A 13,273-nucleotide genomic window follows, 5' to 3' on the forward strand; every position below is an offset into this window, starting at 1 on the left:
CCTTCATCTATCTACAGGAGATTTTAAAGTCTTGCGTGCACACATATCATCTGTGTGTTTCTTTAAATTTAATGAGCTCTAAGAGGAAAAACCAATTTGTAAGTAGAGGAATGGCATTGTTTGTCTGTGTTTTGCCCTTCAGTCCAAGTGAACAAGGCGTGAACATTCTTATGGTGCTCATGTTTCGGTATCCATCCACTGATAGTGTGGAACGAATCAAGAAGAAAGTTGAAAGGACTCTATACCAAAGTTTGAAGACCAAGCAGCTGCCTTTCAGTATAAGTAAGCCATCACTTAGACTCACACGTAAGTCTTTGTTTTGATTTTTATTTGCCATTTTCTACTTTCCTGTGTTTGAAACCCCCTTTATTTTCCATAAAAATTAGGTGAATGTATTCTCCCATTTTAGGAATTTATCGCTGAAGAACATCAGTGTGTAATTTTCTAAATTCTTTTTTCTATTTCCAAAGTAAAATCAAAAAAGAAAATATCTTTGGACTTTATTTTCAAGTAGAATTTTACAATTTGAGCTAAATATCATGTCAGAAAAGAGGATTAACTATATATTACTCGGTTATTAAGAATTCCATGCCGTCTTACAGTATGGATACTTTAAGTAAATATAATATGGATATCAATTAATTAACATTTCAATGAATGACCATTTTAACAAAAATAAAATGAAAAAAATATATAATTCTGCCAGCTAATGCTTGCTATTTTATTCTAGCTATTGACAACAGAAAGATGAGGAGTCTTCTCAACAGTCGTAAGTTCCAAAATCAACAATTATCTATCTATTGCACTGTAAAGGAATGAAAATAGTTACAGAAGAGATAGAAGCACAATTTTCAAGCATTTTTGTTCCTTTATAGTTGCATAAACCAAACTGTTAGTCCTTGTATATTTTATTATTTTTAATATCTTAAATATTAGATATTATTAATATAATCTTTATATATTTCTTTTAAGATTCTCACAATTCACAGGAGTGCTCTTGGTAAAGAGTTAGGATTTTTCTTCTTAAATTTTTTGTTTTCTTGCATTGTTAAGAAATATCTGATGTTTTTATTTTTATTTTTTTTTTTTTTTGGCTTTGGCTTTTCTCCGGTACCGGGAACCGAACTCACGACCCTGCGCTTGCCAGGCAGGTGCTTTTGCCGCTGAGCTAAATCCCCAGCCCCTGTTTTTATTTTAAAGAGAATAAAAAATAACAAAATAACAACAACACAAAGAAAACAAAGCAAAAAGAACAAAAATGATACAGGCCTTCAGAACAAAATGATAAGAATTAACAGTGGTTGTTATACTACATATTGTTTTGAAAAGTCTGATTTGTAGATTTCCTACCTCTCTGACAGTCCTGCCCCTCTATACCTAAGCATGTGTTGGGCCTTTTCTGGGCAAATATACACCTGCTAAAATGTTGTAAGGACACTCTCAAATCTTTTCAAAAGTACATTTAAAGCCTAATTCATTGAGCATTTGAGATTAAGGAATAAGAATTTTTTAAGCTAGACTTTCAAATTTTAGAAGAAGAAGAGATCATTAAGACTGAAAATGATTCTCTTTAATGGTGTCAAAGGCAAATCCTGACCGACATTCAACACTGAGCTCTCTCTTTAGTAAGATGCTGTTGGCCTGGGTGTGCTGCTGCTCTTCCGTAACCCCCTCTGTCCCTTCCCAGCCGGGTGCCCTCTAGCAATCTGTTTCCAAGCCTTAGTTTCCTTACTTAGAAACATGAAAAAATCTATAAGTGTATCTAAAGTATTTAGCAGAGGACCTATATATTTTGATACTCAATCATCTGTTCTTTAATGAAATAAAAGTCAAAATGTCTGAAAAACATTTAAAAGAAAGTAAACCTCCTTCTTTGCACCTTAGACATGTGCTGTGTAGGCGAATAGCCACAGCATCATGTCAGGAAATGAATCTGCCCGAGAGAACAATTCCCTGAATCTAACAACACCTCGCAAGGTCTGTGATTCACCCGTCTGGCCAGTCTGCTCCTGTCGCGGCCCTCCCCACGGGCTTAAAAATTTAAGACAACCCCAGTTTGTGTGAGTTGCTAGTTTCTGATCCGCTGCTGTCCTGCATTTCCCTCCCAGACAGCCACACTGCCATGCGCACCCCTCCCGGCTGTGAAAGCCTTTTGGGGGAGCACTTGTTCAGTATAAGTGAATGTACGTTCCCCGAGGTACAAATCTATTCTGCTCCCAATTAAAAATTTCTTTGCTTGTAGTTAAGCTCATTTACGATTTCATGGTTTACTTAACCATCTGTATATGTCTTAGAACAGAAGTCGGTCTTCCACTGGATGTCTTGAAATGTCAGTAAATGTTTCTTCTGAGCCGCATACCATCGGTAGTACCCGGATATGACTTCAGAGGCTGCGCAGTGGGAAAGGCTGGGGCCCTGGCTTCTCTCCGTAGCACCATCCAACACAAATCAGGATTTTGTTTTCTCCTTTTCCTGACAAACTCCCATGAATTTCTGTGGCAGGCTGTGGGATAAGGATGACGCCCTCAAACATGCCGTTACCAGCGTCCTCCTCTACTGCGAGAATTGTGCAGGGCCGGGAAACGGCCATGGACGGGGAGTGGCCGTGGCAGGCCAGCCTGCAGCTCATCGGCTCGGGGCACCAGTGCGGGGCCAGCCTCATCAGCCACACGTGGCTGCTCACGGCAGCTCACTGCTTCCGGAAGTAAGTCCGCCAGGGATGCCTTGAGCGTCCTTCCGGTTCTCTCCTGCTGTTGGCTCAGTGTGTGGGAAGAGCCGTCTCACCAGTCTCTTCTCTGACCCACTCAGGGTGGAGCCTGCTCCGTCCCTAAACACATTCTGCCCTCTCTATGCTTCATCCACGATGCTTTGTAGCACTGGTAGTTTTCACCATATAGTTCCTCTATTGCCACGGTCCTAGTGCTATCTTTGCTACTACCTCATGGAGTATTTTAGTGTAAAGACTATTACACCAAAAAAAAGCCTTTAAAACAGACTATTATACCTGTACCAAGTTTAATCTCTTCTACGTACTTAAGAAGCAAGCAATCACTTCAGTTTTGCCTTTTTCCCCTAACTAATCCCACTTCCCAGTGTCAGCATCCACTCATACTATACAAATAAAGCTGTGATAGATCTCCCTCCTGAGGCACTCCCTTCTCATCACAATATCCAGACTGCCCCGGGGGCTTGTGTGATTCAGAGAGCTGTGTGGAAGGTAGGCCAGGGCTGCTTGCCCTGTTGCACTGCCCTCGCAGTGTGGCAGATGTGACGTATAATCCCCAGGACCGCCATGCTGGTTGCAGCTCTCATGATTCAGTAGTGTCAATTCACGCACACAGACATACACAAACACACTGTAAAGCCCGGAGATGAGGGTCACACCATGTTTTTCTCCCAAAGGTTTTACCAGCAAGGTAAAGAAAGTGTTGCCTTTAAAGTCTCGACAGGCAAAGGCTCTGGGTAAAACCCCTTTGCCTGACCAGTATCATTATTCACAGACTCTGCAAAAAGAGCCCAACCTTGATGATTCAGGGAGGATTTTTATTATCCTCCTATGAGTAACAGTCCAGATGGTTCCAAGATACTTGTACCGTTGTTTATGGGAGACAGATGCAATGAAAATGGCCTAATAAATTTAACAGGATTATCTGTCATTTGCTTACTAGAGAAGAAGCTCACTTAACATATATTTATGAATCCAAAAATAAGTAACATCATGCACTAGGTATGAACCTGAGCCCCCGCTCACTTGTTAGGACTCTGTGATTTATTCATGTTCATATAGTTCTTCAAAGTTTGAATTGCTGGGGCTGGGGATTTAGCTCAGCGGCAAAAGCGCCTGCCTTGCAAGCGCAAGGTCGTGAGTTCGGTTCCCAGTACCGGAGAAAAAACAAAACAAAAAAAAACTTTGAACTGCTGTTTCTGTATCATCCTTATTAGTTTACAACTGATCTGTGGTTTATGTAAATTAAATAAAACCATAATACCAACTTAATGTTTAGTCAAACATAAACGTTTGTGATTAAAATATTTGCTTTAGTGGGTCCTTTGGAATCCTTGTGGGCTGGCAGACCTACACGAGAATTAGCCATTGAGGAGAATAAAATAGAAATTACAAGTGACTTTGATAAGAGAAATTTTGATATTATGATTGGGATGGGAATAGACTCAAGATAGAATAGAAGAATTATTGGATCAAGTAAATTTAAAACTTTTAAGGAAATTTTAAATGAGAGGGAGCAGAGAAATTTGGTAGTTGATGGTGAGTGTTATGTCAAAGGAGGTTTTTCTTTGTTGTTTTATTTTTAATATGGGAGATATAATTCAACAGAGTTGAACAAAGCGATGATGATCCTCATGAAGAAGGGTTCCATTTTTGGAATGATATAATTCCATGTAATCTCATAATGTGACATGGGGAGAAAGAGTATTTTGAAGATAAGATAGCTATTATGCAAATAGTCTTTAATTTTTTGTAAATGTACTTTTAATTCAGAAATCAATTTATTTTAAAACATGTTTAAGACATATTTTAGCACCTTTATCTCCATGAAAAGTTATCTCAGTCTTTGTGAAACAGTTTAGGCTGGGGAAAAACATTAGGAGACTTGGGCCATCTCTTTTTGATCTTAACTGGCTAAGGATGACTCTCACCTGGAGAAGTCCCTCAACTTTTGGGGCTCAGTGTCTTTATCCACAAAGCATGCTGAATTCAGTGAGCCTATTACATGAGGCTTCCTCTTTCACTGACCATTAATAAAGGGATGGGATAATTCTATTTTGTTTTCCTAGTTCATGAGCTCCTACATTACCATATTTCTCAGGATTCTGTTATCTAGTGTCTAGATTTCAGATGAATGTTACAGTCCTAGGATTCCTGCTGTCAATAAAATCTTCTCTCACTATCTAAATTAGTAGAACAGATGAGAGAGGATCTCCCTTTCCTGTGTTTGGGTCCTTCCTACACATCCCTGAGGCAGTGGTGAATATTAAGAAAGCCACTCATCTTTCAGGGTTTCATTATTCTTAAAAGTTGATGATTCACCAACAAAGTAATCACTCATGAAAGAGGAAATCCCCTTTTAATTTCTGTTTATTTCCTTCTACACAGTTTACCTTCCCCCAGAGAATTCTAAGTTTCTATATATGTCCAGTCATTCTTAATGGGGATAATTTTTAAAAGAGTGAAGTAGGCTTTTGAGAAGAATTAGAGAGGTGACTGGACTAAACAGAATGACTGGACTAAGAGATGATTGGACTAAATGGAAATTGCCTGCACAGTGACCCTGTGGGAGAGAAATCTGCATAAAGGGAGAATTAGTAAGAGGGACTCACCAGGCTGGCTGGAAGGGCGGTAGAAGCTATGCTTCCAGTTAGGGAGCTTAGCCCTTGATTATCAGGGAGGAATGTAGCCATAAGTGGATCAACAACTCAGTGCAAATGACAGCTTGCAGAGCACACACGTTACACAGCCTCAGAAATCACCATAGCATCCAGTCAACAAAAGCCAACAAGCGAGTCAAAATAAGAATGAATGGAAGACTTAATTTAGAAGGAAAATGCCTCTTAGTATTCACATTACCTATAACAAATCAGAATTACTTTTTATACATTTCATTAAAATTAGAAAAAAACAGGAACCAAGAGTTCCTAATAAGTCAGTAATTTTAAAATTGCAAGTTAAAAAAATTTGAAGTTAATCTTACTAATTAATAAATTGTACACAGTTGTACACAATTAAGTGCATTTGTCAGAAGAAGTCTTTTTCCCAGAAAGTTCCATAAATTCTTTCATCATAGGGGTCTTCTAGGAGCATAATTCCAGTAGTTAGTGAGAATTAGTCCTAATGTTTTTCAAAGGATAAAATTGAGCATCATATTAATCTTACCCTTTTACTTTTTGTAGGACTAAAGACCCAAGTAAATGGATTGCTACTTTTGGTACAACTATAACACCACCTGCAGTAAAACGAAATGTGGGGAAAATTATAGTTCATGAAAATTACCATAGAGAGACAAATGATAATGACATTGCTTTGGCTCAGCTGACAACCCAAGTTGAATTTTCAAATATAGTTCAGAGAGTTTGCCTTCCAGATTCATCTTTGAAGTTGCCACCTAAAACAAGTGTATTTGTCACAGGATTTGGGTCCATTGTAGATGATGGTAAGTAATTTTTGTCTGATTTTGTCAGCACAAGAATGTCTTCAAGTTGAACAAGCTGTTTTAGAGAATCCACTTGAAATTTTTCATAAAAATAATGGTGTTGTTTCTGTGTATGTGACACTGGGCAGAATAGGCATCTATGGGTCAAAAAGTAGAAGAAATGAAGTCTATTTCTGAATTTTCAATTGTGATACTGTAATGTAAAGGGATACATTAATAAGAAGGAAAGAACAGGTTGCGTTAGATGATATAAGAACAGACAAAAAGGGAGTAACTAATTAATAATTGTGTACTTCCTAAATGTAAATACTTTTTGTTGACCATTTACTTTAAATCACAATCTTCTTTTGTCAAAGACTTAGGTCTCTTTTTTATTTTTTTACTTGTGTTAGCATAAGTTTGCAATACATAATTACATTCATCTTGGGGAACTGAAAAATATACACCTGTATCACACCTTAATCATGTTTACAAGCACTTTTCCTCTCACCCCTCCTCATCTCCATCCCCACAGCCCCTTTTTTTCTTTATTTCAGTCCTTCCTCATTTTAATGAGAATTTATAGTAGTTATGAACATGACAATAGGTTATGAATGTTTGGAAAAATTTCATTTTTATTAGTTAATAAAATTGGCATTTTTCCTCTGTCTCACCTCTTAAGGATGTTATAAGAAATCAGGTCTAAGAATTTTTAAAATTGAAAATAGGAACCTTCAGGTTCTAAGTGTTGCTTTACTTTGCTCTAAAGAAGGTGATGACCTAAAGTGAGAAATAAGACTTACATCAGGTTGTATGAAGGGCGTTTTGAAGAGCCCTGGAGACAAATGCTGTACATCTTAATCTAATTCTCTCTGTTTTGATAGAATTCTATTAATATAAAAATTTCTAACTATCCTAAGCCTGTCCAACGTAGCGTTATGAGAGATCCTTGTTTCTTTTTATTTTCTCAGCCCTTGCTGCTTGCTCATGAACACTCACCCACAGCCACCCCCAAAGTCCCTACCCTTCTTCCCTTCCAGTTATGTAGCATCCTGTCCTCACACCCAGCCTGTTCTGCAGTGGCATCAGATTGCTAGCACACATTGGGCATTCACTTCATTTTCCATGTACAAGACACCCTAAAGTAGCATACTATATGATAAACTAGGACAAATACATTTGTGCTACTGTGTCCTGGTTTCTACCTATATGGCTTGTAGTAAATCAATACATTTCCATGGCCTCGAATTCCTCATATGGAAAATGTGCCAGTTGGACAACATCAGTGCAAGCTTATAAAATGGAACATATATAATATTTTTCATAATATATATGACCCACAATATGATATAAAACTAGGGCATGTATATTTAGAGTTTCTTGCATGAACACACTTAAGAAATCATCATTGTTTGGATTGAAAATGTCTTACAAAGGCCATGAACTAAAGACTTGGTCTCCAGCTGATGGATTTTTGTATGGTGATTGGATCACAAGGGCTCTAACTTCATGAGTGGATTAATTCTCTAATGGATTTATAATTTGATGGTACTATAGAGAAATCCCAGAAATTTAGGAGATAGGACCTATTTAAAGGGAGTGCACCATAGTGGCCAGTCCTTGGAATCTATATCATGTCCCTGAGTCCCTTCTCCTCTGGTGCATTCTCACTCTCTGCTTCCTGGGTACCATGCAAGGAGCACACATATTCCTGCCACCATGCTGTTCTTCCTCACCACAGACCCAAAGCAACAGAGCCTGCCGACCGTGGACTGAAACCTGTCAAACTGTGAGCCAAATTGAACCTTTCCTCCTTTGAATTGGTTTTCTCAGGCATTTTATCACAGTAAAGAAAAGTAACTAACAGACATAGAAAATAAAATTAAGGGATAATTATATTTAATTCATTAATTTTCTGCTTTTGCTCCTAGAAATACATCACTTACCTCTCTTCCATGTTGTACAATTGTGTTTTAAATATATATTGTTTATTTCTTTGTGTAACAGGACCTACACAAAATAAACTTCGTCAAGCTAGGGTAGAGACCATAGGTACATCCGTGTGCAACAGAACGGATGTATATGATGGTCTGATAACTCCAGGAATGTTGTGTGCTGGCTTCATGGAAGGAAAAGTAGATGCATGTAAGGTAAGTCCAAAGTCAAGATTAAAACTTTGAAAAGAACATTACCATTAACTGTTTCTAAATTTGGTACCTATTTTAACTGGAAAAAAAACATGGCATTGAATGCATCAAGGTCTAAATTTATTTAATAAACAAATGTTATCATGTTTTTTTACAGTGTGCTAAACAAAAACTAAGCACTTTTATACACTATTTTATTTAATATAATGAGGTACAAGTAGTATTATATTTATCCCTACTTATAAATTAGGAAATTAAATTCTGCTCCCTAGTTTTGGTTCACATAATTACTTTCATGATCTATTGTTATTTTGTTAAATGAAATTTTTTAAAAAGCTAAAAACAGAGAAACTTGTCCCCTGAAGAGCATGTCATTCATCTCTATTATCGCAAGTTGTTTTCCTGCTCCAGCTCCCTACTCCCTCTCATTCCTTTAGAGAATTGACAGTAAAACCTGACAAAGTTTTCTATCCTAAACCTGAAATGCTGGATAAAACCCTGCTGTTTCAAATGTTGGGCGTCTAGTTTCTAGACATCTTCAACTCCAGTGTTATGCTCTTCTTTGGCCTCCTCAAACTCTATCATTATACACTGGGTCTTAGCATCAAAAATCACTCCACCTCCAAAATTACTAATTTCCATCTTCCTATTTGACCAGCATCCCCTTTTCTTTTCTTCTCCCCGTGCTTTTCATCTACTCCTGAGTCCTGAGTCCCTGAGTATATTTTCTATATTACTTCCCAACCTCACTCCCAGCACACAATTTTAGTATCAAATATTTGTGGAAAGGTTCTGTACCCATTCATTCATCAAGCCATTGCCATGGAGTCTTTGCTCTGCTATTTCACCAAAATAGCTCTTCCTAAGATCTCTGGTGACATCTGTGCTCTTAAAATTCAACAAATATTTTTGTTTCTCTTCCTTTTCCAAATTTTATCAGCATTTATTGATTTCTTTCTTTTAAAATATCTGTGGAAAAGAAATAAGTATAATGACCATTTTGCTAAATTAGTTGACAGTTTCAAATATGTGTTTGCTTTTATTGCAGGGAGATTCTGGTGGACCTCTGGTTTATGACAACCACGACATCTGGTATATTGTTGGTATAGTGAGTTGGGGACAGTCATGTGCTCTTCCTAAAAAGCCTGGGGTCTACACAAGAGTGACTAAGTATCGACACTGGATTGCTTCAAAAATTGGTATCTAGCACGGGTGGTTCATGATTTACATCCAAAATTCCTCATCTTGTATATTATTTAGATTCCTATGTTTGGAATTGGTGCTTTTGCTAGATGTCAAAAAACTCTTCAGGACTGGACCAGTACCACACAAGGCAGCCTTTGTGTACATATTGCAAACTCTCCCTCTGAGACGATGAAGAAGACACAGCAAGTGACAGTAGCACTGATTCCTGACTAGAAAGGAGAACTATGGCGCTCGTTAATAAATGAATGCCTGGAGATACTTTCCCTCTATGGAAGATGGGGAGTATCATTTTTCACAGGGTCCGAGGAGGTGCCAAGGAGCTGCCAGGCCATCACAGTCTTACCTCATGCAATACCTGGAGCACATGGGATTTTTCTGGTAAAAATTAAACAGCAATCTCTTCTGAAAATTTGGAGCTTCAACACTCTAGAACTGAAGACTGAACATTTAATGGATAGAATGGAGGAGCTTATAATCTTTGATGTAACTTGAACTCTCACCTGAGTTTATATCCCACAGTGCAGAACATTATCATTAACCACAGGAATTGTCATTAAAACTTGCCATTAAACTGTTATGTACTCATGCACTAACTTCAGGAAGTACATTGTGTCACAAGAAGCATTTCTGAGTTATTCTTTAAGAGTATCTTGCTATCTATACATTAATTCCCATCAGCCCTGCAAGAAGAGAAAGGAGACTCCTGGGAACATTTTTCCATGAGTTAATGAAGGGTAAAAAACAGGAAGCAACTGCTAATACAATTGGTTGCAAATGATTACTAACAGGAAAAACACTCTAAATTTTTGATGGAATGAGATATCCAGTCACTTATTTAGACATGTCTTTATCAGAATATGGCAAGTGGTGCTTTTGTTAAATTTGCAGTTCTCTGAAAGGTCAGATGTCTATCACAATGTCAAGGTGGGAGAGCTGACTTGTGTAAAACACTCAGCACAGAGCCGGGTTTGTACTAAGTGTTAAATAGGTTATTATCTGTTGTCATGCTTTTGATGACAGAGAGCCTCTGAACTCACTTTCCACCCTCAAATGTGAGATCTCAAGTTGTTGCTCTGAATTGTCAGAGAAAAACATCTGGCCTATTAATTTTTTTAATGGTTGAAACTTTTGTTTCTTTACACATATATATGTTTATATGAAATATATGTAAACAAGATAAATATAACTAAAAATATCCTAGTTGTTACTTCTCAGTAATGTACCATAAACATAAAAGGCTCAGTCACGCACACTTCCCCAAATTCTGAGCTAATGACTTGTAATAACTGGAGATCATCAGGAAAAGGAGTGTTAAAAACTTAAATTCTTACACTTACTCAATTTAAATTCTTATGCCTGCATATAGCATAGAAACATCTGAACCTTTCCAAAGAATATTTAGAGTTTTAAAGATGGGCTTGAGTGATGTGGACTTTTTATATTAAATTTATTTTTTTTGTTTTTGTTTTTCTCTGGTACTAGGAACCGAACTCACGACCTTGCGCTTGCCAGAGCAGGCGCTTTTGCCGCTGAGCTAAATCCCCAGCCCTTTATATTAAATTTAATATAATCTTTTTTGGTAGATACAGGAGAGCAAATCGATCTACAAAAAATCACTTTTCCTGATGTAAATTCTAGAATAATTAATTAATTAAATAATTAATATATGCTTTTGTGTAATTTTATTTATATTTCATGACTATGATAACTTTTTCTGTAATGAATCTGTGAAACTATTTATAGTAATTTAACTATTTCTCCTCACTTCAGTGACATTTTAACACACATAAGAACATGTGGCAGTTAAAGTGGATTGCCAGTTTGATTGGTTTTGGGATAGAATTAGCAGTGATGGTGAACATTCTAGAGATGGGCGCCCAAACTGCAACACATAACCCACTTATTTACTGCAAAGTGGAAGCACTGCAATTGAACCTAAATACTGTGGTTTTAGTTTATAAAAAGCAACTCATACATTAACACCTTTTTCTTAAAAGAACAACAGTAACACACGTGCCATAGGTTTGCCACACTTCTGGATGTGCCTGGATGGGTCACAGAAGTGTGACCTTAGGGTCTATAAATGGCCACTTGCACTTTCCTCTGTGCTGCTGTTTTTCCATGCTGCTCCCTGTCTTACATGACCTAAGCGGCTTTCCTCTACTGTGCTCTTCCACATCAGTGTTTCTACCTTGGAGCCTGCTCACCATGGACTGAATCCCCTGAAAACCTGAGCCAAGTTAAACCTCTCTTCCTCTAAGGTGTAGGTGTGGGGTATTGTGTCCCAGCAATGGAAAATTGACTAATACAGGAAATTGGCATCAGAAAAATGGGGCCATTGCTATGATTATGCTTCACCATGTGGTTTGGAAGGCTTTAGAATTGGCTTAAGGGAAGTGTTGGGAAAAGTTTGGAGATGCTAGATGGAGAAGACCTAGACTTCTTGTAACAAGAAGTAGAGGGGTAATTCTGGTCAGAGGTCATAGGATTGCAATGCTGACAGAAATGCAGACAGTAAAGCCAAGGCACAGGTCTCAGTTGGGAACAAGGATTCCACTGGCTATTTGAGTAGATCCCATGTGTTTTATACTCTGGCAAGAAAAAAATGTGTCTTCATTTTGTTCACGTCCTGTGACTTTGTGGGGAATTGAGATTAAGGATGGTAGACTAGTTAACATGGGACAGGAAATTTCAAGACATCCCAACATTCAGGCTGTGGCATCAGCACTGTTAGCTGCTTTTAGCCAGGTTTATAGTGAAAACTGAGGACAAAAAGTAAAGAAGAAAAATGTGAAAAACTTAAAACCAGGTGTAAAGTTGGAGCCAAGAAGGTGTGATTATTCAAAAGAGTAGTAATATTAAAAAGAAACAAAGGACTTTGTATAGGAAATGCCATGAGTCATCTCAGAAATTAGCAAGACTCCACCCATCACAGGCACAAGTGTGAAAAAGTATACATCTTTCATTTTAGAAGAGAGCTCCTTGGACCTTGCTTGAGATAGGCTTCCTAGAGAATTGGTTCCCAGGATTCCTTTCATTGGGTTCAGCCATTCCGGCACTCAGAGGCTGCCACAGCATGGTCTGAGGAGCCTGGCTTTTGTTTCTGCTAACAGGAGACCTTGATGCCATCTGTGTGATGCTGGGTTTTACTGGAAAACAGACCCCAAAAGCCAAGTAGTCATGGAGGCTTCCAACCAGGTTTCAAAAGAGGGCCTGGAAGGCCAGGCAAGGACCCCCTTGAGAGGACAGCTTTTGAAGCTGTGGGAATAAAACCAAAGGTGCACTAGAGACACAAAGAAGTTAGGACCTGGAACATCTGCTGAGGAAAATCACAGGCAGTGAACAGAGCCAGCCTAAGAGAGAAGACTAGTGGGCAGCAACTAGCAAGACCATAAGGGTTGGGCCACCCAAACTCTCTGGAACACATACATTATCATTTACTCTAGAGGCTGGATATGGAGTATAGGACTTTATGTTTGCCCTGCTGCGCTTCTATAATGTTTGGGCCTGCTTTCTTTTTCTTTCTCCATGTTCTTCCCATTTTGAATTGGAGTGTTTATCTTGTGCCATTGTATGCTGGGGCATGTAACTTTATTAAAAAAACAAGGACTCACAACTAAGAGTTTGCCTTATGTCTCATAGGAGACTTTGGCTTGGACTTCAACAATACTGGGACTTCTGGGACTTTGGGAAAGGGATTATTGTATTTCAGTTATAGATTGGATAGTTGTATCATGGCAGGCAGAATTATGACCTTGTGTTTTTTTTTTTTTT

The 13,273-nt window shown here is 38.1% G+C and overlaps 1 protein-coding gene across 1 annotated transcript in view; it reads left to right on the forward strand.

The window, feature by feature from the left end:
* Window positions 1-10,120, forward strand: part of LOC102009896 (transmembrane protease serine 11F) — a 77,451-nt gene extending 67,331 nt beyond the window's left edge. Inside the window, exons 6-11 of the mRNA XM_005392827.2 lie at window positions 143-306; window positions 731-769; window positions 2,503-2,704; window positions 5,908-6,167; window positions 8,154-8,296; window positions 9,342-10,120. Of these exons, the coding sequence (XP_005392884.1) occupies window positions 143-306; window positions 731-769; window positions 2,503-2,704; window positions 5,908-6,167; window positions 8,154-8,296; window positions 9,342-9,500 (967 nt within the window). The 3' untranslated portion in view covers window positions 9,501-10,120. The remainder of the gene's footprint in view (window positions 1-142; window positions 307-730; window positions 770-2,502; window positions 2,705-5,907; window positions 6,168-8,153; window positions 8,297-9,341) is intronic.
* Window positions 10,121-13,273: the final 3,153 nt, after the last annotated feature.

Source organism: Chinchilla lanigera, unplaced genomic scaffold (genome assembly GCF_000276665.1).
Source record: "Chinchilla lanigera isolate Chin_1 unplaced genomic scaffold, ChiLan1.0 scaffold00046, whole genome shotgun sequence".
NCBI lineage: Eukaryota > Metazoa > Chordata > Mammalia > Rodentia > Chinchillidae > Chinchilla > Chinchilla lanigera.